Consider the following 22,554-nt stretch of genomic DNA (forward strand, 5'->3'; position numbering starts at 1 on the left):
ACCCCCTCCCCACCCACCTGCCTGAGGGCGGCCTTTCCTTTTAAGGAAGTTCCCACGGCATCGCCACCTGCCAATTTTTCGAACTAAGTGTAGCTATAATGTTGCAAATTTCTTGGGCACATGATAAGAACCTTATAATACATGTTAAGGGTGGCTGTTCACACCCATTATAAGCCATGCCAATGCCACCCATGTGTCATTGAAAGATTGCCAAAAATGGGTATGTGTACATAATATTTTACACATTTGCACTATATCTTAGATAAAATATCACATATTTGCTATAATCTAGCCAAACCTGACCATTATAATGGCAAGTGGTCCATTGCATGCTGCTTACAATGGGGGCACGTGACAATGGACCAAATAAATTTGCAACATAATGACATGAGGCTAAACAATAGCTGCCTTTTCTCGTTGAGTCCGGAAAGGGGTCCTGGTACGACGACCACTCGTTTAACTACAAGTGCTGGCTGCTTGCGTCTCCCGCAAACGTTTATGACTGGCCCAGACCGATCCCTAGACTTTCCTGTGGCGCACGTGGCGCAGGACTGATCCTGAAATCTCCATTGATGACACGCTGGCAATCAGGGCTGTAGTCTATCGGAGTTCCGGGGGGAGTCCAGCGGCTGTCTGATTTGGCGGAGCAGGCTGGAAAGACGCGCCTCGTCGGCCAAATAGGCAGGATGCCGGGCCGGGGGATGCCGAGAGAGCGGAGGCTGACGTCGTCCTTAATCGAGCGGACGCCACCCATAAATCAGATTCCAGCTCTTAACTAGTCTAGTTGGTAGATAATCCATCTCCATATAAACCCGACCGTCCTTCCCTTCCTTGCCTAGAAACATCTTGCATGGACACCTTTGCAGAGCCATACACCCGCGCAGGCGACGACATCTCTCTCGACGCAGTCCGCAAGCAGGTTTCTGCACTCGAAGACGCTCATCGCACACAGGGCACGCCTCTCTCCGGCCGAATCGTCCATGTATGCCACTACTTGCCAGTCGTGCCCTCTCTTGTCACTCGCACACCCGCCGGCGTCCTCTCGCCTCCACCCACTCCTCCTGTTCTACCGGGCGAGGTACCACCAAGCCCATCGGACGAGTCAGCAGCAGCCACCGCTGCCAATGGGGCCCATGGTGACTCCAACTCATTAGATCCGAAAAGGTGGAAACTCGCACCGCGCTATGGCCACGCTGCCATGTTCTCAGGTATCCGCTCCCTCTCAGCCACCCACGATCAGCTCATCGTCGGATGGACTGGTGATATCATGTCCGTCCCCAATGGGGCTACCTCCAACCCGGAGGAGAACGTGGCACCCTCGGGTGAACGCGTGCCTAGTGCTCAGGTGACTCAGGCAGACAGGGACGCCCTCGAAGCCGAGCTCGTCGGTTACGACGATGACGGTCAGGGCACCACCGGAGCACATAAGATCGATTACGTTCCCGTCTGGTTAGAGGACAAGGTCGCTCACGGCCACTACGATGGATATTGCAAGATGAGTGAGTCGTGTCGACACCAACTTGCCCTTTTTGTAGTTTCTCCTGTTTTTTGTTGCTGTTGATCGTATCTGCCACCGTGTCCTTCTCTTCCTATTACTCCCGACAAACGTGGCTGTTTCAGGGTTCAACTTGCCTTTTGGGTGTCGGACGCTGTCTTGCTTTGACATCCTTCGCGGATATCGAGAACGATTTGCATGCACGTTGATTACCGGGACATGATCGACCCATACAACGACGATGCTAACCACACATCTTCCAGCTCTCTGGCCTCTCTTCCACTACCTCCTCTGGCAAGATGTCGCTACCGAGTATGCGTCCGCTGACGCAAACTACGAACAATACGAGCAGGTTCGCACTGTCGTCTATACACTACTGAATACTGACTCTCAGCGATCTTTCTTGATGCTTCTCATGAAATAATCCACCTGATCGGATCTCATCAGGCTAATCAAGCCTTTGCATCCCGCCTCGCATCCGTGCTCAAACTTGGCGATGTTGTCTGGGTGCACGACTACCATCTTTTACTCGTTCCTCGTCTGTTGAGGGCAGCCGTGGGCGAGCGAGGTTCAGATGTCATCATCGGGTTGTTTGTCCACACCCCATTCCCGAGCTCTGAGGTATTCAGATGCCTGCCGCGTAAGCACCCTCACTGTCGCTTTTGTGTGGAATGGTCCAATCAGCTGATACCCACCCACAGGCAGAAATGAAATCCTTGAAGGAATGCTTGGCGCCAACCTCGTGTGTTTCCAGGTGTGTATTCTGATCCGGCTTGTCCATCATCTTGTATGTCTTACATTATATCCTCTAAAGACATACTCCTACTCCCGACACTTCCTCTCCACTTGTGTCCGCGTCTGCGGACACGAGACCACATCTCGCACGGTCGTCGCACCCACGATACCCACGAATAATCCGGCCGCATCGAACCTTAACGGCTCATGTTCTTCTCCATGCGCTAATGCTATCACCACCATCGCCACTACCGGGAAGACTGCAGGCCCAGTCGAGCTCGAACGGTCACCCACGAAACGCAACATTGGTGAGAAATATGTAGGCGTCGACGCCCAGGGTCACTTCGTCGCTGTCGGGCATTGTCCCGTCGGGATCGATGCGGAGAGAGTGAAGAGGGATACGTGAGTTTCTTTCTCCTAATTCCGGTCGACGATCGTATTCATTACGTGTGATTCGGATAGCCTGAGACCTGGTGTTCAGCCGAAGCTTGATGCGCTTAGAACCTTGTATAGAGATAAAAAGATCATAGTTGGAAGAGATAAGTTGGACGTCGTCAAAGGGGTCCTTCAGAAGGTGTGCCTCTACACTTTCCCCTGTTTTGGAGATACATCTGACGCGCCTCTATTGACGATCGCAGCTCCGTGCATTTGAGAAGCTCTTACACGATTATCCAGAGTGGAGAGGCGAGGTGGTACTTATTCAGGTGTGTAGTCATCCATGACCGCTTGGTCTTGCGTTTGGCCGACGGAACGACAAAACTGATTTGTATGCCGTGCCTGTACGCTTGTGTGTACGAGTATAGGTGACGTCCCCGGCTTTGACGGATTCGCCCAAGTTGGAAAGGCAAGTCTCCGAGCTCATCGCACACATCAACGGAGAATACGGAAGTCTCCATTTTATACCCGTTCACCACTAGTATGTCTCTTTTCTTTTCTGGCCTAGTCGTCCCACTCATAGCGCGGTGCTCTGCCGCATCTTCCTCTAGCCACCAAACACTTAAGAAAGATGAATTTTATGCGCTATTAGAAGCAGCTGACCTAGGCGTAATCACCCCCCTCCGAGATGGAATGAACACGACGTCCATGGAGTTTGTGATCGCACAGGAGATAACCAAGAAGTCGCCGTTGGTGTTGAGCGAATTTATGGGCATTAGCCAACATATGTCTGAGGCATTACTGGTTAACCCCTGGGATCTTGGTGTGCGTCTCCGTTACCTTTTGATTTTTGCTTTGGTTGATGTGCAGGACAGGACGTTGCCGCTGCCATGAACCGCGGTCTTCTCATGTCCGAAGAATCGAAGGCCTCGAGACATGCAGCACTCCATCGCGTCGTGACGACGCACACCTCTCACACCTGGGCGTCCGTCCTCGTGAAAATGTTACTCTCCCAGATCACTGGGCAGACTACGGCGAGGCGCACGCCGTACTTACCCAAGGATAGGCTGAAGGAGAGCTACGATCGGGCGAAGAAGAGGCTGTTTTTGTTTGATTATGACGTGGGTCCTTTCTCTGGTTGTTCTCTGCATGTACTGACGGACTGGATTTGGCGTGATGTGAACACAGGGGACATTGACCCCGATCGTCAAGACCCCCGCCATGGCCGTTCCCTCCAACGATGCCCTCCTTGCGCTGACAAAACTCACTTCCGACCCAGCTAACATCGTGTATATCGTCTCGGGGCGAGACCAAGCCTTCCTCGAACTCCACCTTGGCCACATCCAACACCTCGGTATGAGTGCCGAACACGGTGGCTTCGTACGCGAACCTCACGACAGCAATCGCAAGTGGATTAATTTCACGGAAAAGTTGGATATGGGATGGATGGAAGAGGTTTTGGAGATATTCAAGTATTACACGGAACGGACGACCGGAAGTCACATTGAGGTTAAGAAGTCTGCAATCGTGTGGCACTATAGAGCCAGCGATCCGGAGTGGGGGTAAGCGCCTTCTTTTGTTTTGTTTTTTCTGGTGTCTCTTTGTAACCGTTGTTGGGATAGGTTGTTCCAGTGCAGGCAGTGCCAAGACTTATTAGAGAATAACGTGGTTTCTAAGCGCCCGATCGAGGTGCTTGTTGGGAAAAAGAACCTCGAGGTCCGGCCGATCGCTGTCAACAAGGTAACGTGCTCCCTTGAATATCCTCTTGACCTGTGTTAATTTGAACGCGAAAACTCATCTACCTTCGATATGCTACCACAGGGCGAAATTGTCAAGCGTCTCTTATACACGAATCCGGATGCAGAGCTCGTCTTTTGTGCGGGTGATGACAAAGTAAGACTCCACTCCCACCCGTTGACGACACCGATGTTCACGCGTTTACATAGACCGACGAAGATATGTTCCGCGCACTCCATGTTTTCCCTTCCTCTCCCTCTGGGAGGACGACCATGGAAGCACCCCTCTCAGTAACACTCGCCAATAAATCCTCGTCGTCTTCCGGCTCGTCTCCCGCAGCACCGGATGTCGAACTTGCGATTCAGCCTGAAGATATTTTCACTACCTCCGTAGGACCCAGTTCGAAGCGGACGCTGGCAGGTTGGCATGTGACGACTCCTGAGGAGGTCGTCGATCATATGTTGTATATCCTCGGGGAGCGGGGTAATGGTGCTACTGGGAACAGCAGCTCGCCCGCGAACGCTGAGACGTCCTCGCTCTAAAGCGGGGGCGTGACGGCTGGCAGCGCCTGCAAGTGCTCGTGGTCGGGCTTTGGACAATACTATTATGTAGACAATGATGGCGATGGTGATCATAGAGCACAGTTGAAAGTGGGAGGCTGTCTAGAGAGGCGGGCGGTAAGTTCGTCTCTCTTAGCTTCGTCAATGGTGGGCTGTTTTCCGGCGGGTTGGTCATCTTTACTTTTCGCATTCTCTAAGTTAGTGAATCCTGCAAGATCAGGAATGACATGTCTATATACACCGTCTGCAATAGAGATTCCCTGTATTTTCTTCGATAGTGGGCGGCACTGAAGGGGTAAAGGTAATCAAATTTTGTTCTCATGCACGCCTACGTATCTCAGTTCCTAGGGATGAAGCCGAAGCACTGAGCTGCATATATACCACGGTAGTTGATCCCCACAAGGAACTTAGGAAACGAGATCATGATTCAAGGCATCCAGAGACAAAACTTGGACTTCAATCACCCACAAGTTAGCTGTATATAGGCGAAGGTGGTGGCGGTGGCTAGGCGCCAACTTTGAGCCACCCTAATCGTTCCCTCTCGACTCCAGAAACAGTGTTGGGATATAAGATTCGAGCAAACCTGCAGTGTTTTTGGAACGAATATGTCGCTTCCCGCTGATCCACCTAGGCGACATGTGCGTATCCTTGTTCAAATCTTTTCAGTGAACAGATCTAAGAAACGCAGGAAGCCGCTCAAGAAGACGTCGATAAGTTGCTGAGACTTGGTTCACGGTATTGCGTTGATTTTGCATGGCTCGTCGAACGAGACAAAACTCCATCTCGTTATGACGGTATTTCCATCACATATCGAGGGATACTGCGCCCCGAGGGCAGGAAGGTAGCGGTCAAGACACTCCCGCCATATGCATTTGGCGAAGAGGACCGCGGTCAAAAGGTTTGTAGTCAACGTATATCAACCGCTTTTCTTGAGTGTTATAGCAGTGGGCAGCGGGTGTTGCGGGAGGTATACGTCTTGTGCCAGCTCCGCCACAAAAATATTCTTCCGTTGTTGGGTATTACTACAACATTCGAGAAGTCTATTTCGATAGTGTCACCTTGGATGGATCGAAATGCACACGAATACGTGCAGGATCCCACCATTGATCCTCGCCCTTTGGTGAGCGCATGGAGCTTGAGTTACGCTTCTTCGATGTCGATCCAAGTCAGATTTTAGGGATAGCTAAAGGATTACGCTACCTCCATGATCATCAACCACCAGTATACCACGGCGACGTGAAGGGAGTGAGTAGCTTAGTCTGCCCTTCCTGTTTTCGGTTCATAATTCCACAGTAGCTGAATGTCCTAATATCTGATGAAGGACAGCCGCTTCTCACGGGTTTTAGTCTCTCCTTTCTTGTCAACTTTGCATTTGATCTACCAGTTGAGGTTCCCATTGGGGGTACCCCGCGATGGATGGCTCCGGAATGCTTTGGTATTGACTCGGATGCCAGCGGGGTGACTCCCAAGGCTGATGCGTGGGCGTTTGGGATGACTGCGCTGGTAAGTCTCTTGGTGCCCCCTTGTTGATACTGCCATCGATCGCCGTCTTCTGTACAGGAGCTTTTCACCAGGAGACTACCTTTTCATAGTCTCAATCAATTTCCTGCCGTGATGACCCGGATCACGAGAGGTCCGCCACCGGACCTCCCCGGAGCAGAGTGCACTTACTCTCGTCTCACAGAAAAATGGTGGCGGATATGTTCCTTGTGTTGGAAATATGATCCGTCTCAACGACCCACGATGTTGCGGATTGTGGAGATGATTGTAGATACCGAGAACGATACCAAGGGCCATACTGAGAGCCGTATGGAGGAGAGTCTCACTGAGAATCATGCTACTCTGCCCTCCCGTTCCCGTTCGTGGCTGTCCATAAGGTCATTGTTCCGAAGAAAGTAGTGAGTTACTTTGGCCGGACTTCTGTAGTTAGCATGTTTTATGTGTTCACGTCGGTGCGGCCCCCTTTTTGTTGGACAAGCAGGCTGTGGTGTCAGTTTCATGCACTAATCAATGAGTGGTAGGGCACCTGTGCAAATAGAGCCCAGCTGGCAATAATTTAGAGAGACAAGTGTGGCACCTACATCCTGTCACAGCACAATGTTACTGATCCATCCTTAGGGGCACCTCACTAGACATCTGGTCATAAATGTAAGTCACACTGAAAACTCTCACAGATGGCAGTTCCCAAATACGGATGCAGAGTTACTAAACACTTGATTTTTAGGCATTGCAGCAGTGCACATCACAATGTAGCAGAATACATGTGATCTTCACAAATGTACTTGGACACTGGAGGGAAAAAGAGTGCAGCATGATAGGCAACACAATACCACAGAAGACTACATATCACACCACCATGGGAGCCAACGACTACTCAACCATGCTGCATACGGGAGATGACCTCAAGGTAGTTGTACCTGTCGGCGTTGGAATGCTGAAGAAGGGAAGCTATATAGCAGGAATGAAAGGGGTGATTTACTCACATTTCCGTACTGCCTGCATGCGTCTACTGACATGATGTTTGAGCGACATCTTTGACGCTGGCCCCTCAAATAAAGCAGACTCTAATCGATCCTTCACTTCGGGATACTCACTCTGGAGGTCTTTTGCGGTCTCCTCATCTGTTCCTCTGCTCTCTGCTTGAGTCACGCCCTCGTACGTTATCCCCTTGCTCCTGCCCATGAACTTCACCAAGTCAGCTTATGTTCCATAATACATGTTTCATGAGCTGCCCACCGAACTTTCCTCAGGGCCTGTCGGTCCCATTGATCTGGCAGTTAAAGAGCGGTTAAAGAGGGTGATTGAGCAGGCGCAACAAAACATGACATCCGACTCACCCAACTATCATGCTCTTTGCATTTGTCTCCGATATATCAGCTCCTCGGGATACGACCTCCGATGTCGAACTTGATTGCGACATCTGACTCTTAAAGTACGGTGGCGACCCTGGTGAGATGTAGGTCTTTTAGAAACATGGCAAGACTCAACCCGTACCTGCTGGTCGAGAGGTCTTCTCGGAACTTATTGGCGAAGATTCGTCCTCGGCATTATTTGGCTCCAAACTAACCAAATTGCTCTCATCGGCTGTGGCCAGGGCAAATGGTGTGCACATGTCAAACTCAGTGCTGAGAGGGGACATATTAGTGTCAGTAGCGCAAGCTGGGGATTCCGAGGTAGTCTTCATCAAGTCGATGCTTTCTGACGCTTGGCCTGTCCAAATATCACTTCTCGCAACCTCGTGGTTCCTGTCAAGACAGCAGTAAAAATTCAGATGAGGGGCAATGGCACACAAAGTAAGCAGATACGCCGAGTTAGTATACCGATACGTTGGTGTACCGGAGAGCTTCTGACTCACTGTGGTTCCTGATGGCTCTCTGCCTCTTTTGAGATTGGACACGCAGAAGCGGAAACTTCAGGGGGTGTTAAGGAGGGACCAGCTTGACACTGCAAAAACGCGGTCAAAACACAGAAGCTTAGTGAGAGGGCCGAGTACAGACAATGGCAGCCTCGACTCCCTCTATGATATCCCTCATTGTGGGACGTGATGAAGGGTCGCTTCTCCAGCATGATGTGCAAATGTCCCACCATGCATCTGTCAGGCGGAATTGCGTTGACTCCTCAGCGGGCCGAGGTGGCAGTTCCCGCCTTACCAGCCTACCGAGTACATTTGTTTCATTATGGCAATCGGGGAAAGGTACTGCTCGAGTGAACAACTCCTGGGCATACAATGAGCGTTACGCGAAGGAACAAATCGGAAGGCGTACCAGAGCCGTCATCCCAAATGCCCACACGTCACTTTCCTTTGATGCGGGGCAGTCACCCAAAAGCTCAGGCGCCATCCAATGGCACGAGCCCCAACGGAAGCCATCGACAGCCATGTTGAAATTAGAGACATCTAGGGTTGAACAACCGAAGTCGCTCAGTAGCGCCCGGCGTTCATCGGACACGAGCACATTGAACTATTGAAGGATGGGTCAAATACAAAAATCATAGACAGAGCACGCTTACACCCTTCAGATCTCCATGAACTACTGAACCCAACTTATGACTGTGAAGATATTGCAATCCTGTTGCGATGTCTTTGAGCTAAACAAGTATGTCAATTAGTGTCAAGGTAAACAGTACACCGTTTTGACTCACAAGCGGCCGCGGATCATGTTCTGTGTTTTGGACATATGCGTGTGAGTTTCCCAATGACATCCATTCAGATATTATCGAAAAAGTGGAGTCAAATTCTGTAGAGATCCCGAGCATGGGAACAACATTCTCGTGACACAGCTTCGACCACAGGTGTACCTCTCGAAAGATACGCTAAACAGGGAATGTTCAGTTGGAGCTGTGAAGACTATCAGAGGAAGCACCTTCAAGTCAGCCTCGCTGCCCAATAGCGTGCAACGAAAGGCTTTGATCGCCACTCTGGTGTCGTAGGGAATCAAAGTACCTTGGTATACGACGGCGGTACCGCCGCGCAGAGGACTCGATCCCAAGTTACGACTGATTCGACCGTCGAGATTAATACTGTATCGGGATGCCTGTTCAGAGAGCCTGCGCAACATGGGGGATAGTTCCATTGTTTGTTGTTGATGTGGGACATCCGGTAGGTAACAATCCTGCTCAACGGAGGGTCGCTGCGACATCAAGATCGCCCCAGCTGGGTACTGCAAAACGGAGTCAAATCATGGAGAACTTGGTGAAAGCGTCGACTACGGACAATAGCAAACCTAACTTTCTCTATGATATCCTGCATTGTGGGGCGCGATGAAGGATCACGTCCCCAGCATGATGTGCAAATGCTCCACCATTCATCTGTCAGGCGGAATTGCGTTGACTCCTCGGAAGGGCGAGGCGGTAGCCTCCCCGCGAATAACATGTCGATCACATGTTTTATACTACCACAACCGTGGAAAGGTATCGCTCGAGTGAACAACTCCTACGTGTACGTTTAACGTTGCGCGAAGAGAAAAACTGGAAAGCGCACCAGAGCCGTCATTCCAAATGCCCACACTTCGGCTTCCATTGACGCAGGACAGTCATTTAGAACCTCCGGGGCCGCCCAACGGAACGAGATTTGTTGGATAGCATCGACGGACATGCTGAAGGTAGATGAGTGTAGCGTAGAAGCGCCAAAGTCGGTCAGTAATGCCCGGCGATCGCTAGATATCAGTACATTTGACTATCGAAGGATGGGTCAACTACAAGAACCTATAAAACATGCACGCTTACACCATTTAGATTTCCATGAACTATTGGACCCAGCTCATGATGATGAAGATAGTAGAGGCCACTTGCGATGTCTTCAAGCTAAACAAGTCTGTCAAGTAGTGTGAAGATGACAACATACGCTTTGACGCACAAGCGGCCGCGGATCATTCTCTGTATTTTGGACATAAGAGTGTGCGTTCCCCAATGGCATCCATTCAGATATTATCGAAAGTGTGGAATCAAATTCTGTAGAGATCCCGAGCATACGAACAATGTTCTCGTGATGCAGCTTGGACCATGTATGCACCTCACGAAATAGACGCTGAATAGGAAAACTCAGCTCGAGCTGTGACGAGCATCGAGAATCCTGCAAGTACCTTCAATTCAGCCTCGCTCTCCGACAGCGTGTAACGAAAGGCTTTGATTGCCACTTGGGTACCGTCTCGAAGCAAAGTACCGTGGTATATAGTGGCACTACCGCCACGCAGGACACCCCCCTCCCAGGTGCGACGTATTTCACCGTCGAGATTAATACTGTATCTGGATGCCCGTTCAGAGAGATACTGTAGTATGCGGGATCTTGGTGACGCGTGGTATCTGCTAAGTGACGATGACTGTTCCATCGGTGACGGCCAGGGTTGCGTACGAAGTCTGGCGGTCGGCAGGGGGAAGAGGAAGCTGGTGTGACATTAGGGTCACTACTCAAAGTTGGTGCCTACGCCGCCACCGCCGCCTACGGCCATAGCTAATTTGTGGTCCATATGTTTCGAACGCTTTGTTTCTTGGAGAGAAACTACGTACAGTGAAGGAAGAAAAACAGAGACACCGCGGGTTCTAGATAATATATACCGGGGCGAGGAGCTTAACGGATGGAACTGTTGGGTGCCGAGCAGGTCAATTCTTCGTAGCTTTGCCAAATGACAATGTCCTGCCTGCAGGCGATTAGACCTGAGAGAGGGCGAGGCGGGTGGGTGCGAAAAACGAGAGGAGATCTGCGCGACAGCTGGAGGCGCAGAATCTGCAATTCGCGAAGTGTGCAGAAGACAAGAGACGTGTCTTACTCACGCATGGACTCAATTCTATGCAACGCTCCGTAACTCCGCTTACATAGAAAACTAGCAGTCTTGCTGTGGGCGAGTAGGTGGCGACGGCAGCGCAGGCGCCAACTTCGAGCCACCCTTTACTAGTAGTCACTTCGTTCCACCAGCGAGGAGTCAGTGAGGCTGGAATGCTGTGCCCATAGACCTATGGAAAAGGTCACTGTTGACAACACTGAAGTTCCCGGGACGCTGTAAGGAGGCATATCGCTTATTCAGATGGACGAAGACCCGGATAAGCACATGTACGGTCACACAGATCAACATACAGCTTCCCCCGAGCTCAGTTCATTGCTCAGAGGGGCTCTCTCTCACCCCTTCAACGCCTCTTCGAAGGACTGCGGTCCCAGGTAGATCAAGAGGAGTTCCATGGCGTCCGGACTACACCACCCTGTCTCCCCCGTGGAGAGGTGATACATACATGATAATACGCCTCTCTCGGCTTCGTCGCCGTGGGCTACTTCCGGCGCGTTGATTACTGTATAGTAGGATTCTAGCACTTTCGCATTCCCTAAGTTAGTGAATCCTGCAAAATCAGGAATGACAAGTCTATATACATGGCTTGCAATTTCGGAGATTCCTCGTACTTTCTTCAACGCGTCATAAGGACTTTGCAACACTCGACAAGTGTAAGATGATCGGGTTAGCCGGTCTCAATTACTTACATGTGTATCTCAGTTTCTGGGGGTGAAAGCGAAGCACTAAGTTGTATATGTACCACGCAGTCAATATCCTCGGGGGACTTGAGAGAGAGAGGGAAGATTGTAATTCAAAGCACCCAGAGACAAACCTAGACTTCAATCATCTGCGGGATAGGGTCAATGAAGATGAGAACAAGGATACCATGTAACATATAGTCAATCTATAGCAGCTGTGGTTGAACTTGTGGTTTAGCTAGTTGAGACGACCACTGCTCCGAGGTAGTCTCCCCTAGGTAAACCAAAGACCCAACAGGAGACACTCATTCCCTCTCGATCGTTCCGAGGGAACTCACGATCACTAGTGAGGACAAGGTCAGTACCGCTCGCCAAATATGCCTTCTTCATAAGCCTTGATTTCTGCCAACCATATCAGCCCGACAAAAAAACTCAGATCAGCCGGAACTACTCGCGCAATGCAACATGTTTGGAGTGGAAACGACACATGGCCAAATTGCCTAACATTGCCCATAGTCCAGCGACTTTCGCAGCCTGGGGACCTCGTCCTCCGATTTCGCGGGCTACGGAGTACAATTCTCCCTCCTCGTCGAGGCCCCAAAGGGGTTGAACGGCATCATGCAAGTGACTTGGTAGCAACTGGAGATACGCAATACGCCCATCCGCGTAGCTATTTGGCATGCAAGATTAGGCGGCTCCAGAATCAAAGACGTTTACCCACCCAGTGGCCAAGATGACTACATCCGCTTCAAGGGTTGAACCGTCCTCAAATAACAATCCGTTCGGTGTGAACCTAGTAATACTCCCGTTGCTTTTTAGCTTGATTTTCCCGTCGATGATCTGTTGCGATGCCCCAACGTCTTTTCTCGTGCTCTCGGTTAGCCCGTCGAGAAGTTTGAACGACTTAAGAAAGAGAAGAAAGAAGAAGAAGAAAACACGAGAGCAAGACGTACCAAAGTGAAAACCCCCACCCTTTTTCCAAATTAGCGGGAAAGGACCAGAGTCGTCATCTCCCACGTTCAACTTGAATCCCACTTTGCGGAGGCCATCCAAGATGTCTCTACATACAGACATTTATATAAAATGAGGGGACCAATTCCGTCGCATGTAATCGCACCTGTCGGCCTCAGCTAAGTCTTTCACCACTCGTTGGTGCACGAGTTTAAGAAGGAAGGTCGGAAATGATGCGCTTATGCGATCGGCAATGTCTGTAGGGGGACCACTCTCGAGGTAAAGCCCTTCGTAGAGACATAATTAAGATTAGGTGTCCTGAGGCACACGATCTGGGCCTTACCACCTGTCAGTCTTGGAATCCCCTCTTTCGCTGACATTACGAAGGTTGAACTTCGCTGGACCATTGTAACGTCTAGTGGTAGACTGTCTGGGTGTTTGTTAAGAGAAGAGGTAGACAAGACTTGCCGATTCCATGGGCAACGTATTCGCCACAGATGTCGTGGGCTATATGCAGGATGTTGGCAGTGACTAACACTGTACGCGTAATGGTGTACCTGATGTGCATGCACCAACGACTACCACCTTTTTCCCTAGGTGATCCGTTGCCCGCTTGTGTTGACTCGAGTGCAGAATCTGGCCCTTAAACTCCGCCTTAGAGCAATCGTAAGCGGTATCTAGGGTTGCTAACCTAGTAGTTACAACTTACTTGACAAGTAATGTTGGGTATGTTGGGCAGACCACTTCCGAAGCCCAAAGCAAAAACGACGTGATTGACATGGAAAATACGTTCCCTTTCCATCATCGCGGACGACCTTGACTGACCACTTCTTTCCTTGCACGCCCGGTTCGACCGAGGTAACCTTGGCAGACGTCCACACATTTAGTTCAAGAGACTGAGCATAGGTCTCGAGCCAGTCCCCGAGTTTAGCTGCAGGTGAGTAAACCGGCCACAAGGAAGGGAATCTGAGACGATCAAAATTTGCTTAACGATAACAGGTACAAGGGGCTTACGGCATGTAGGGGAAATGGTCATACCCTAGGCTAACCTTCAGCAGTGGCACTGGGCGTTGACATATCACTGTCCACTTACATACAGTGTCATGCAAAAGAGCCGCGTATCGGTTCCTCCAATTATCCCCTATGTGTCTGTTTCGTTCGACCACGAGAGCTTTGGTACCAAGCGCTCTCAAACGCGCGGCAACAGTCAATCCGCTCTGCCCGCCCCCTATAATAACGACACGAGGTTCCTCATCGAGGAATTCACGTTCTCTCTCCCTTGATTCAGTCCACTTTTTATGGTATGGTTCGTGGTTTCTCAGGGCTCCAATCTTCTCAGGGAAACCTCTAAGGATCCTCAGGGTTCGTGAACACGGTATGCGCCTTCCACGAACCATCTGCCAAGGGAACAAGTCGGAAAATACCCGACGCATACCCCACCATGGTCTCGAAGTTGAAGAAGGCTTGAATACATACGATGTCATCGTAGGGCACATATAGTCGTATAAGGTCACTGCGAATCCTGAATGCAGAGGGTTGAAACTTCGGCAGCTGATCAGCAATGAACTGTTGGATGGTGTCTCTTCCCTCATACGTATGGAAGTCCCAGGTGAGAGCCAGCATGTCACGCCAGAAGGCATCCTCGAGAAGCAGACTTGCAATTCGTATACAATTACCGGAACCCATAGCATCCGCAAAGCCTAGGAACCATTCTTTAGCAACGGCTTGAGCGTCAAGGTTACGGTCGACCGTGCTTCCAAGTTTCTGGAGGGTGGGAAGCGACCTAACGGGGGCTGCAAGTGCGGGCATACTCCACTGTTGAGTAGTATGGGGCGAAAATGTGGGGTGCGAAGATAGCTTGAAGCGCTTTCTGATGAAGGAAGAATCCGTACTTATAAGAGGTAGTGACACAGCATCGGAAGAAGCTGGTACATCGTGTCTTCTTGGAAAGAATTGATACCCAACCAACCTCCTATCGCCGCCTTGGGCTGCAACCAGCTGAATTGCGATACGACGGTCACAGCTCTGCAACATGAGTGTACTGTTAGTATATAATGGGACGAGAGCCACGCCCCGATGACGCACACACCATCCAACAAGTACTTGAAATGGAGCAGCGGCTCCAACGTCATTGAGTTTAATATAGGTTCATCTCCTGCAAGCAGGTCTTAAGGACCAAGATTCTGATTGCGTAGCCGCAACCGATGGCTATTTGCTCTTAGTGAGTGCCGAGGGATGCGTAAGTCAAGAGCTACCCAGAATTGTCACAAAAAGACTGTGTTCTTGCTTGTTCTGGTTGGCATTCACTGACTTCGGCACGCGTGTACGCTTGGGGGATAGGTATGCTGTTTGATAGACTGGTCACATTCTGTCGAACGCCACAGCCTAGGAGCGCCATATCGCCACTCGGAAACACATCAAAAACCTGCGTACCAAATCACGGGCGGAATGTGATGCTTGTATGATCGAGAATGGCGTCACCCTGCGGAAAATAGCTCTGGAGTCTGACACCTCACTTTCCGTCGACGCATGACCTATGTATAAAGAGGACAGAATACCATTACTTACTAGCTTTAGGATAGTGAGTTGAAGTACCAGTTGCACCCATCAACTTCCTTCTGTTTAGGTTTGGCCCGGCTATACCTCATATCGGACGCCTGGCATGTCCGGAGAAAGGCCGAAACTCGGATGCTCCCTCCCTACTCGACATGTTCAATCGGCATGGAAAAACAGCCAGGCGGCCCAGCACGGGAGTCAGGGCCGTAGAGGTAGTAGTAGGGACGGATGCCTTCTCCGGGCGCACTCGTCTTTGTAAACATATACGAGCGCCGTCGTGGGAATCCGCGCCGACTTCCGCGAAAACTACCAAACCGTCTATCGACAGCCCAAGTCCAGTCATCAGACTCCAGTGAGCTTGGTCAAACCATATTACGATGTCTCTCAGCACAACAAATCGTATTCTCGGCCCAAACGCTGCACTCTTTGTTCGTGCGCACTCGACGTCTCCCTATGGCCGGTCCCACATTCGCAAGAAACATCCGCGATCACTACCTGCACCTGTTGTCCCCCACTTCCCGCAGCAAGTGATACGCGCTGACGGATCAACATTCACACACTGGACCACCTCTCCGCGTTCGCGCATCGTTCTCACACGAGACACTACGAACCACCCTCTTTGGAACGCCACAGAACGCCTGTGTGGAGGCTCTGCTGCGCTTACACAGGACGAGGAGGATGAGGGTACTGGGCGTATGGGCAGATGGAGGAAGAGGTTCGGTGATGACGTCGCCACTGACCAGTGGTCCGTACTGCAAGAAGGTGTCCAGTCAGTGGCGGAACCACCAGTCTCGAAGCAGCCTGCCGCTGCGAAAACGCCGAGGAAGAAATAGTAAGTGGCGTTAAGCCTTCCGGTGAGAGGTCTTCACGTGCTTCTCAGCATGTCATTCTAACCTGTGATTGCTAGAATGTTCTTTTGGACTGCTTAGCGGTGACCTTCGGTGCATCTGAATCCGTACTTGTATGTAAAATACAGTCAATCTAATATGCCAAATAAAATGCAAAGTTCGGTACACCGCATTCACCACACAAATGGCACGGTATACGGCGTCAAGATAAGTACATATTGTAGTCAAAGTCTAAATCCGATGAAAAGTCCTATATATACAAATATTATGAGCGGTACGCAGTCAAATAATACATGCATTACTGTAACCAATGGTCAATTGTTGTAATATGTAAACGAAGTCCTTGACTCGGCACGAGTTTTAGATGAGACTTGGTGTGAAGAGTCTCGTAGTCTCATCCTTGAATCTGGTTCTTTTTGGCGGGTGGCCGCCCGAGTCGCCGAACTGCATGGGCCGCTTCGAGCTTGATGAATTGGGTAGTGTATAGTTTGCTGGAACCACTAACATAACCGCGATCAGCGGAAGTACATAGTATTGTGATTCGATATGAAACGTACCTGTAAGTTCTGGTGGGCGGCGGCAAATACGAAGCCGAGACGCTTCGTCCGAGTGCATAATCGCCTGGTAGAGTGAGTTGATGTCCGCTGTACTCAAGTCACGGATTCCTTTATTGCCGCGCTTGCGAACCCCAGCCGGCCAATTGACGAGTACAAACCCGTGCTCCTCTAGGTCTTTCTCAAGGGTATACCAAGGCAAGTGCTCACATGGTAAATCGAGTTCCCCTGAGCAAATCACAAGTCACGTGTGAGAAACGAACGCTAGTTTCATGGATACTGACTTACGGAGCATCTCAAGGAACTTATCTTTAATTGTTTCAATCATATCTAACTCCGTAAGTCTCGAAGGGTCAGGGAGGGATTCTCTCAGTAAACCGCCTGCTGGAAGCTTTTCCGTTGGGCTCCTGGCCAATCACGTGTGGTTTAGTTGCATGTCGTGACACGAGTTAAAGGGTCATAACTCACCCGAGATATGGCGTGTTATCCCCATCGGGATTACGGAAACAAGTGGAGGTATCTAACCCGAGGAAATCTACGTATTGGAGCTGGAGTGGAGTGCGTTAGGGAGAGAATAGTATCACAGATACGATAAACTGACCAGTATGTGGAACTGCTGAGTCAATCGCGACTGCATTTCATTTTTGGAAAGAGTTTTGTTGTGCGTGATGCTCGTGAATGCCTCCATTCCCGCGGGTTCCGGGAGGGAGGTTTCAGAGCGACATGCGGTAGGGCCAGAGACGGGGAGATTAGACCGATGGATGGATGGAAACTTGTCTGCCGCGTGCATGTCATCATCAACAAGGTGCTTCGTACTCTTATGGTCTAGCGAAGACCGGAGGAGCAGGTCAGGTAAGCGCTGAGCGTCATCAGCACCGTTTGTGGGGAAGGTCGGCTGCGGTTCGCCAGAACCTGTCACATCGACTTTCAAAGTCGGCGAAGCGGTGGTACAGGACCTTTCAAAGAGAACCCGACACCTCGGACAGCCAGGAAGACTGACATCTCTGCTGCGCAGGAACATGGCCACAGCAACGTAAACAATGAGACACCACTGCCGGGGGTCACTTCCAAACTGAGATAGGACAGTTCTGTCGGATTCGCTTATGCGAAGTCGATGGCAGAGCTCGATGCCTGCTGCAGATAATCGTGGAAGGCGTCCAGGCATATAAAGGAACTCGGTGAACTCGCTCGCATAGTCGAGATAGTGGGTGTGCCACCGCTCGTCATGTCGGTCCTGGCGAGTGGACTCTTCAAAACCAGAACGACAACAAGCGGACATCCATGCAATGATGCCTAGCATGATCCAGGGATCGTTTGCATCCTCCAAAACATTATCCGGAAGTTGGACAGGCCACGAAGTGTTTAGCTGCGTATCCGCAGGAAGTATGCAGGACATCTGTGCAGCAGAGAAACGCAAGTCTTTCGGATACTCGTTGATGTGCGGAGCAAACGTGAGGTCTATCTGACCGCGCTTTAACACGGGGTTTAGCGTTCTTTCCACTAGTCGCTTGCCCGTTTGGCTTATACGCTTCGAAGAGATGGCGAGCAGCTCGGCATTATCCCGTCGTGTGGTGCGGATAGCGTGGTAGCACATGATATTCCACAACTGGGAATCCGGGCGCACCACTCCATCAATAGCTAGATCCTCATGGTAGCGTGACTGGACCCTGAGGAGCGGTCAGTGAAACCAAAACTGGGGTTTCAAGGCGAACCTACAAGGTCCGGCAACGCATGCATGACTCATCATCGATTCCTTCCAATGACGGAGGGATACCTTCCAACCAAACCAACATATCAAACCACGTGCGAAGAGCGTCCCGACGCGTTCGGAGGCATATACATCCATCCCTTTCGGAGTTCATCAGTACTTTCTCCCAAGCCCCGGTTTGAGCAGGAAACGCAACCCAGCAGCTGCCGATCATGGAGCTCAAAATAGAGGACATTCTGGAAATCCGGAATGTGGGTGGGGTGTAACCGTGCTCGATGGTCAGCTCTGCCATGCCTTTGGAGCTCGAGAGTAACCAGACAATCGCAGCAAAGCGTTGTTCAAGTGTAGCATTGCGTACTCTTTCGTTCCTGCTACCGGAAGGTCCAGTCGCAGGAGGATACCGCTGCTGAGAGATCCGACGACGCAAGGCCGATTGCGCACGATCCCAATCAAGTTCACGAAGGTTGGCACTCCACCACAACATTGTTCCGGGCTGGCGTTTTCGAAGCCAATCTTCATCACCGTCGGCCCAAAGCCAGAAGTCTTCGTCTGAATCCCCCTCGATTATCCGGCACCACAGGTCTTGTAATCTTGAACACACATAAGTGACTCCGAAACTGAAGGGGTGGGCCCATTTCATAATGACTTCTAAGATGAGAAGCATCCTCCAGTCTTTCTTTTCGAGGAGCTCTTGTCTAGATAACCGGGCAACACGTTCATCGTCTGCTAAGATGCTCCTGCATTGCGGACTGCCGCCATTACATCAACACGAACATTAGTAAATGGCCCACAGCCCTGCAGGTGGAACCGACGACACACCCGGTCGGATCTTCCGATTTATCAATGTCTCCCTCGACAGCACCGAAATCTGCATTGCCGGCTGGACGCGAGTGTTGGGAAGGCGTATGATGCTCTACAGTAGAACTCGGCGCAGTGGGAATATCGATAGCGGACTGAAGCGGTAATGCCGAATACGGAAGCCCAGCGAGACTGCAACCGCCACCACCCAGACCAGGCTGCTGTGGAGACAGAAGGTGGTTGGGAGACATGTGGAGCGAAGATGCCGCTCTGGTGTAACGGCTGGGTGCGAAAGGCAGTTGGTGTGAAGGGAATGTACAGGAAAAAGAGACGAATGATTTTTATGCAGTGGGTAAGCGCTTATCATCGGGCCGCTCGAGCGAATGCGCCAAGTTGGAAATTTAGGGGGGAAGTCGGGCCGATTGATACTATTATGTAACGGATAGTCGGATATCCTGGGACCTGCATGTGATGCTGTTCGAATTATTAGGGAATCACAACATAGCACTCACAGCAACCTAGTATTAAAAGATCCCAGTCATTGGGTGGAAGCGAGAAGACGAAGGGGTGCGGGCGCCGAAGTAGACTGGTACTTCGTCTTGACCGCAACCGGCTTGTAGCACCGGCCACACTAGTATAAACGCTATATCAGTGAGGGTCGAGGTAGGGTCAGAGTGCGAAGGCCCGCACACACCTGTTGACTGTCGAGGGACCAACGCTGACTACGTTGCAACCCCCGTGCCTTGTCGCGTTCAGTAAGTTGACTGGCAGTCTGGCAGCCTACCCTTTCAGCATTCAAGTGACCAGCGAGATGTCGGACCGAAGGCATCATGGTCGCTAAGGAAATACAGCGCGCGAGAGGTATGGAATATCGTCCCGAAGACGGAGATGGAGATGGGGGTATCCACGCACAGGATGAACAAGCAGTTGCCGTAGTGATTAGAATGCAATCCCAATCCCTAAGCTCAAGGTTCGGCGCTCAGATTGAATGTTCACAGGGAAGATGCGAGAGGGTAAATAATTGCCGTAAAAAGACGGATAAGTACTGTGCAGCCGATCGATGCCATGATCACATCCGAGTGCAGTACACGTGTTCTCGGGAGGACCATGGCCAGGGTCATGAGGAGGGTGTAGAAACGTCATCGGCTTGCCTCTTGGACGGTGGCAACGAAAGAGGGTTTGGGGTTGAAACGTTGACAATCGGCGGAGCAAGGCCCGCTCGCTCCTGTCAGCAAAGTACACTCACTTCCAGTGCGACACCATAAACATTTTTATTTGTTTTTATCCGTTGCACCGTTCCCGCTGGCTGTGCCTGGAGCCGCATCAGGAGCACAACGAATGCAACGGTCGCAGTCATTCTTCTCCTGATAGGCCCAGTGCTACCCCCACGAACGTCAGAATGATCGCGAGGGGCTCGAGACGCTGAGACTGTAACTTGGGGGCTGCTTGGATTTCTGGACTTCAGAAGCAGCTGAATGTAATGAATGATCGATCTTGAAGAACTCGGCGCTCGTACCGTGGCTGGCTGTGAAGCTAATAGCAGCCGCCGAGGACGCCATGAGCTTGTATCGTACAAATGAGAGCATCTTGCCTCGTAGTCGTGGATGGAGCACCTGAAGTAGTAATAGTTGAGCGAACTGCATAGACTACGATCAGCCGCTGGACTGCTGAGTGCCATAGGACTTTTGCACCCCACCAACGTCGGTGACCTGCGGTGAGGAATCGGCTAAACACCCGCCTTGCCATGCGAATAACACCGTTGCTCCAAATATCTTTCCTTTGTCTTTTGTCTGCCTCTATTACCTTCGCTCAGGTCCAGCAGTCCCTCTCGCTCAACTCGCTGTCGACTTTCTCAGGTTCCTCGATATCCAACCCAGCCACCTTCGGCTTGCCCGCCTCATCTTCCCTGACGGTTTCAGTCGCGATATGTTCCTCACAAGCCACTTCCGGACGTTTCTTCCTGACGAATGGCTCAGACGTCTTTGAGATACAGTTAAACACAGGTTTTGGCAGCTGGACAGGGCAGGCCTTTAATAATGCGTCTCTGCTTGTCGAAGGATGTTGGTCAGAGTATCCTTCGAGGTTGCCGTCTCTGACAACGGTGCATTTGTTCGCGACCTGCGCCCTTATTATTCGTAACTGACACTATGATAGGTACGGTGCACGAGATTCTCGACGTACTACCCCTCTTCGGTGATTCCACAGCCAATCAAGCAATCCTCTTCTCACCTCCGTTCGCCTTCGAGGCAACCCCGCAGCCGACATATCCCAATTATACTCTACCCCTTGCCAACTCTTCTCTACCTGACGCTCCACCCTCCCCAACGTTTGACCTTGTGATTGCACCCTTATCTGCCCAATTAACCTCGCTGCCGCAAACGGGCTGTAGTTTAGCCAACGCGACTTCAACTGGGACTGTCGAACTGAATAATACCTGGCTAAGGGGATCGGGTGATTGGAGATCACAATGGTTCGTTGATGGCCTTTCACCGGACACCAACTACACTGCGTACGTGATACAGGACGACGTCAAGGTCAGTGGACCTATCTACTTTGTCACCAAGTCTTGTACGTCGCATTTCATCTTGGTGGCGATCCAACGTAACCTCCACATGTAGCTAGCTTCCCGTGTCCTCTCGTCTACTCTCTGCCCTACTGTCCTTCCACAGCATATGCTGTCCCCTTACCTCCGCCACAAAGTCCTGCACTCGCATATGATGCTGCTAGCCTCCCCACTAATATCAGCGATCCCCTCCTCCAATACATGACCAACTTCACCACAATGCTCCTGACCTTCGGCTGTGGGCGTGACCTCTATTCTCCCCTGCAAACATGCTCAGACTGCCGGCGCGAGTACCGATCCTGGTTATGCGATGTGTCCTTCCCACGATGCTCCGAACCATCCCTTACGTCATCTGACTCCTCTGGAAGCAACGCACAAGCGCCGCTCTCAGCATTGCAGCCCCAGCCCAGTGGGGCCACACCGAGAAACCCCTTCTTCCCTGTCGTCAACTATTCTTACACATCTCTTCTACCCTGTCTGGAAGTTTGCCATGCTGTCGATCGGGCTTGCCCTTATTTCCTGGGAATCAGCTGTCCAGTCCCACAGTTTAACGCAGATGCCAGCTATGGTGTTGGGTTCATCGACAGCGGTGAATCTGGAGTGGTTGGCCATGGGACTACTGGCGCGGCTCAGGATAGATGGGGTAATTTATGGTGTAATGGCAATTAGAACCAGCCTTGATATCTCCTGAGGTGAATTGAGTTCCACTTCTGCCCTTG

At 51.0% G+C, this 22,554-nt stretch overlaps 8 protein-coding genes across 8 annotated transcripts; 4 read left to right on the forward strand and 4 right to left on the reverse strand.

Annotated features, from left to right (window-relative positions):
• Positions 1–724: 724 nt before the first annotated feature.
• Positions 725–5,299, forward strand: F5J12DRAFT_255671 (glycosyltransferase family 20 protein). Its single transcript, XM_051738605.1, has 14 exons — positions 725–1,499; positions 1,759–1,847; positions 1,943–2,135; positions 2,197–2,249; positions 2,310–2,632; positions 2,693–2,804; positions 2,869–2,934; positions 3,034–3,146; positions 3,217–3,430; positions 3,481–3,726; positions 3,794–4,167; positions 4,228–4,345; positions 4,427–4,498; positions 4,552–5,299. Exons 1-14 carry the CDS (start codon positions 851–853, stop codon positions 4,882–4,884), a joined length of 2,955 nt encoding a protein of 984 aa, XP_051597928.1. The 5' UTR covers positions 725–850; the 3' UTR covers positions 4,885–5,299.
• Position 5,300: 1 nt separating this feature from the next.
• F5J12DRAFT_255753 (kinase-like domain-containing protein) lies at positions 5,301–6,969 on the forward strand. Its single transcript, XM_051738606.1, has 6 exons — positions 5,301–5,540; positions 5,591–5,800; positions 5,848–6,022; positions 6,073–6,147; positions 6,199–6,405; positions 6,463–6,969. The coding sequence occupies exons 2-6, from the start codon at positions 5,769–5,771 to the stop codon at positions 6,799–6,801; spliced, it is 828 nt and encodes a 275-aa protein (XP_051597929.1). The 5' UTR covers positions 5,301–5,540; positions 5,591–5,768; the 3' UTR covers positions 6,802–6,969.
• A 157-nt stretch (positions 6,970–7,126) lies between these two features.
• On the reverse strand, positions 7,127–10,874 carry F5J12DRAFT_255797 (kinase-like domain-containing protein). The gene is made up of 16 exons (XM_051738607.1): positions 10,482–10,874; positions 10,256–10,426; positions 10,126–10,203; positions 9,881–10,075; positions 9,614–9,832; positions 9,264–9,560; positions 9,043–9,213; positions 8,911–8,988; positions 8,667–8,861; positions 8,400–8,618; positions 8,258–8,346; positions 7,897–8,147; positions 7,740–7,848; positions 7,639–7,672; positions 7,386–7,587; positions 7,127–7,336 (listed from the first exon to the last, which is right to left on the reverse strand). The coding sequence occupies exons 1-16, from the start codon at positions 10,725–10,727 to the stop codon at positions 7,305–7,307; spliced, it is 2,586 nt and encodes an 861-aa protein (XP_051597930.1). The 5' UTR covers positions 10,728–10,874; the 3' UTR covers positions 7,127–7,304.
• A 1,341-nt stretch (positions 10,875–12,215) lies between these two features.
• F5J12DRAFT_906628 (FAD/NAD(P)-binding domain-containing protein) lies at positions 12,216–14,617 on the reverse strand (the record flags this gene model as incomplete). Its single annotated transcript, XM_051748803.1, has 13 exons — positions 12,216–12,259; positions 12,313–12,527; positions 12,579–12,717; positions 12,811–12,917; positions 12,975–13,095; positions 13,152–13,223; positions 13,277–13,315; positions 13,366–13,462; positions 13,518–13,602; positions 13,634–13,774; positions 13,823–13,871; positions 13,902–14,155; positions 14,181–14,617. The coding sequence occupies 13 exons, from the start codon at positions 14,615–14,617 to the stop codon at positions 12,216–12,218; spliced, it is 1,800 nt and encodes a 599-aa protein (XP_051597931.1).
• Positions 14,618–15,372: 755 nt separating this feature from the next.
• F5J12DRAFT_255934 (uncharacterized protein) lies at positions 15,373–16,388 on the forward strand. Its single transcript, XM_051738608.1, has 2 exons — positions 15,373–16,218; positions 16,272–16,388. The coding sequence occupies exon 1, from the start codon at positions 15,742–15,744 to the stop codon at positions 16,195–16,197; it is 456 nt and encodes a 151-aa protein (XP_051597932.1). The 5' UTR covers positions 15,373–15,741; the 3' UTR covers positions 16,198–16,218; positions 16,272–16,388.
• F5J12DRAFT_256114 (uncharacterized protein) lies at positions 16,272–18,990 on the reverse strand. Its single transcript, XM_051738609.1, has 6 exons — positions 18,479–18,990; positions 17,368–18,433; positions 17,235–17,314; positions 17,055–17,173; positions 16,770–16,994; positions 16,272–16,712 (listed from the first exon to the last, which is right to left on the reverse strand). The coding sequence occupies exons 1-6, from the start codon at positions 18,610–18,612 to the stop codon at positions 16,573–16,575; spliced, it is 1,764 nt and encodes a 587-aa protein (XP_051597933.1). The 5' UTR covers positions 18,613–18,990; the 3' UTR covers positions 16,272–16,572.
• Positions 18,991–19,684: 694 nt separating this feature from the next.
• On the reverse strand, positions 19,685–21,184 carry F5J12DRAFT_256399 (uncharacterized protein). Its single transcript, XM_051738611.1, has 4 exons — positions 20,519–21,184; positions 19,967–20,236; positions 19,785–19,915; positions 19,685–19,727 (listed from the first exon to the last, which is right to left on the reverse strand). Exons 1-3 carry the CDS (start codon positions 20,948–20,950, stop codon positions 19,904–19,906), a joined length of 714 nt encoding a protein of 237 aa, XP_051597934.1. The 5' UTR covers positions 20,951–21,184; the 3' UTR covers positions 19,685–19,727; positions 19,785–19,903.
• On the forward strand, positions 21,017–22,504 carry F5J12DRAFT_906630 (stretch-activated Ca2+-permeable channel component-domain-containing protein; the record flags this gene model as incomplete). The annotated part of the gene is made up of 4 exons (XM_051748804.1): positions 21,017–21,322; positions 21,355–21,373; positions 21,427–21,840; positions 21,891–22,504. 4 exons carry the CDS (start codon positions 21,017–21,019, stop codon positions 22,502–22,504), a joined length of 1,353 nt encoding a protein of 450 aa, XP_051597935.1.
• Between the last annotated feature and the right edge of the window lie 50 nt (positions 22,505–22,554).

This window comes from Pisolithus orientalis (assembly GCF_024613125.1).
Source record: "Pisolithus orientalis strain OTSU chromosome Unknown F5J12scaffold_25, whole genome shotgun sequence".
NCBI classification, from domain to species: Eukaryota; Fungi; Basidiomycota; class Agaricomycetes; order Boletales; family Pisolithaceae; genus Pisolithus; species Pisolithus orientalis.

What these genes read in the sequence shown, in the direction of transcription:
- F5J12DRAFT_255671 (XM_051738605.1), top strand. Translation starts at nt 851, where the DNA reads ATGGACACCTTTGCAGAGCCATACACCCGCGCAGGCGACGACATCTCT. An exon ending in GAGAGAGTGAAGAGGGATAC is followed by an intron (nt 2,633 to 2,692) that starts GTGAGTTTCTTT and finishes TGATTCGGATAG; the next exon opens with CCTGAGACCTGGTGTTCAGC. An exon ending in TTAACCCCTGGGATCTTGGT is followed by an intron (nt 3,431 to 3,480) that starts GTGCGTCTCCGT and finishes TGTGCAGGACAG; the next exon opens with GACGTTGCCGCTGCCATGAA.
- F5J12DRAFT_255753 (XM_051738606.1), top strand. Translation starts at nt 5,769, where the DNA reads ATGCATTTGGCGAAGAGGACCGCGGTCAAAAG. An exon ending in AAGAGGACCGCGGTCAAAAG is followed by an intron (nt 5,801 to 5,847) that starts GTTTGTAGTCAA and finishes GTGTTATAGCAG; the next exon opens with TGGGCAGCGGGTGTTGCGGG. An exon ending in CGTTTGGGATGACTGCGCTG is followed by an intron (nt 6,406 to 6,462) that starts GTAAGTCTCTTG and finishes TCTTCTGTACAG; the next exon opens with GAGCTTTTCACCAGGAGACT.
- F5J12DRAFT_255797 (XM_051738607.1), bottom strand. Translation starts at nt 10,727, where the DNA reads ATGGAACAGTCATCGTCACTTAGCAGATACCACGCGTCACCAAGATCC. An exon ending in TTCATGGAAATCTAAATGGT is followed by an intron (nt 10,076 to 10,125) that starts GTAAGCGTGCAT and finishes ATCCTTCGATAG; the next exon opens with TCAAATGTACTGATATCTAG. An exon ending in AGGGAGTCGAGGCTGCCATT is followed by an intron (nt 8,347 to 8,399) that starts GTCTGTACTCGG and finishes GCGTTTTTGCAG; the next exon opens with TGTCAAGCTGGTCCCTCCTT.
- F5J12DRAFT_255934 (XM_051738608.1), top strand. Translation starts at nt 15,742, where the DNA reads ATGTCTCTCAGCACAACAAATCGTATTCTCGGCCCAAACGCTGCACTC.
- F5J12DRAFT_256114 (XM_051738609.1), bottom strand. Translation starts at nt 18,612, where the DNA reads ATGGATGTATATGCCTCCGAACGCGTCGGGACGCTCTTCGCACGTGGT. An exon ending in TAAGTTCCTTGAGATGCTCC is followed by an intron (nt 16,995 to 17,054) that starts GTAAGTCAGTAT and finishes TGATTTGCTCAG; the next exon opens with GGGAACTCGATTTACCATGT. An exon ending in CCGCCCACCAGAACTTACAG is followed by an intron (nt 16,713 to 16,769) that starts GTACGTTTCATA and finishes CGGTTATGTTAG; the next exon opens with TGGTTCCAGCAAACTATACA.
- F5J12DRAFT_256399 (XM_051738611.1), bottom strand. Translation starts at nt 20,950, where the DNA reads ATGGCACTCAGCAGTCCAGCGGCTGATCGTAGTCTATGCAGTTCGCTC. An exon ending in TTTATGGTGTCGCACTGGAA is followed by an intron (nt 20,237 to 20,518) that starts GTGAGTGTACTT and finishes CCGAACCTTGAG; the next exon opens with CTTAGGGATTGGGATTGCAT.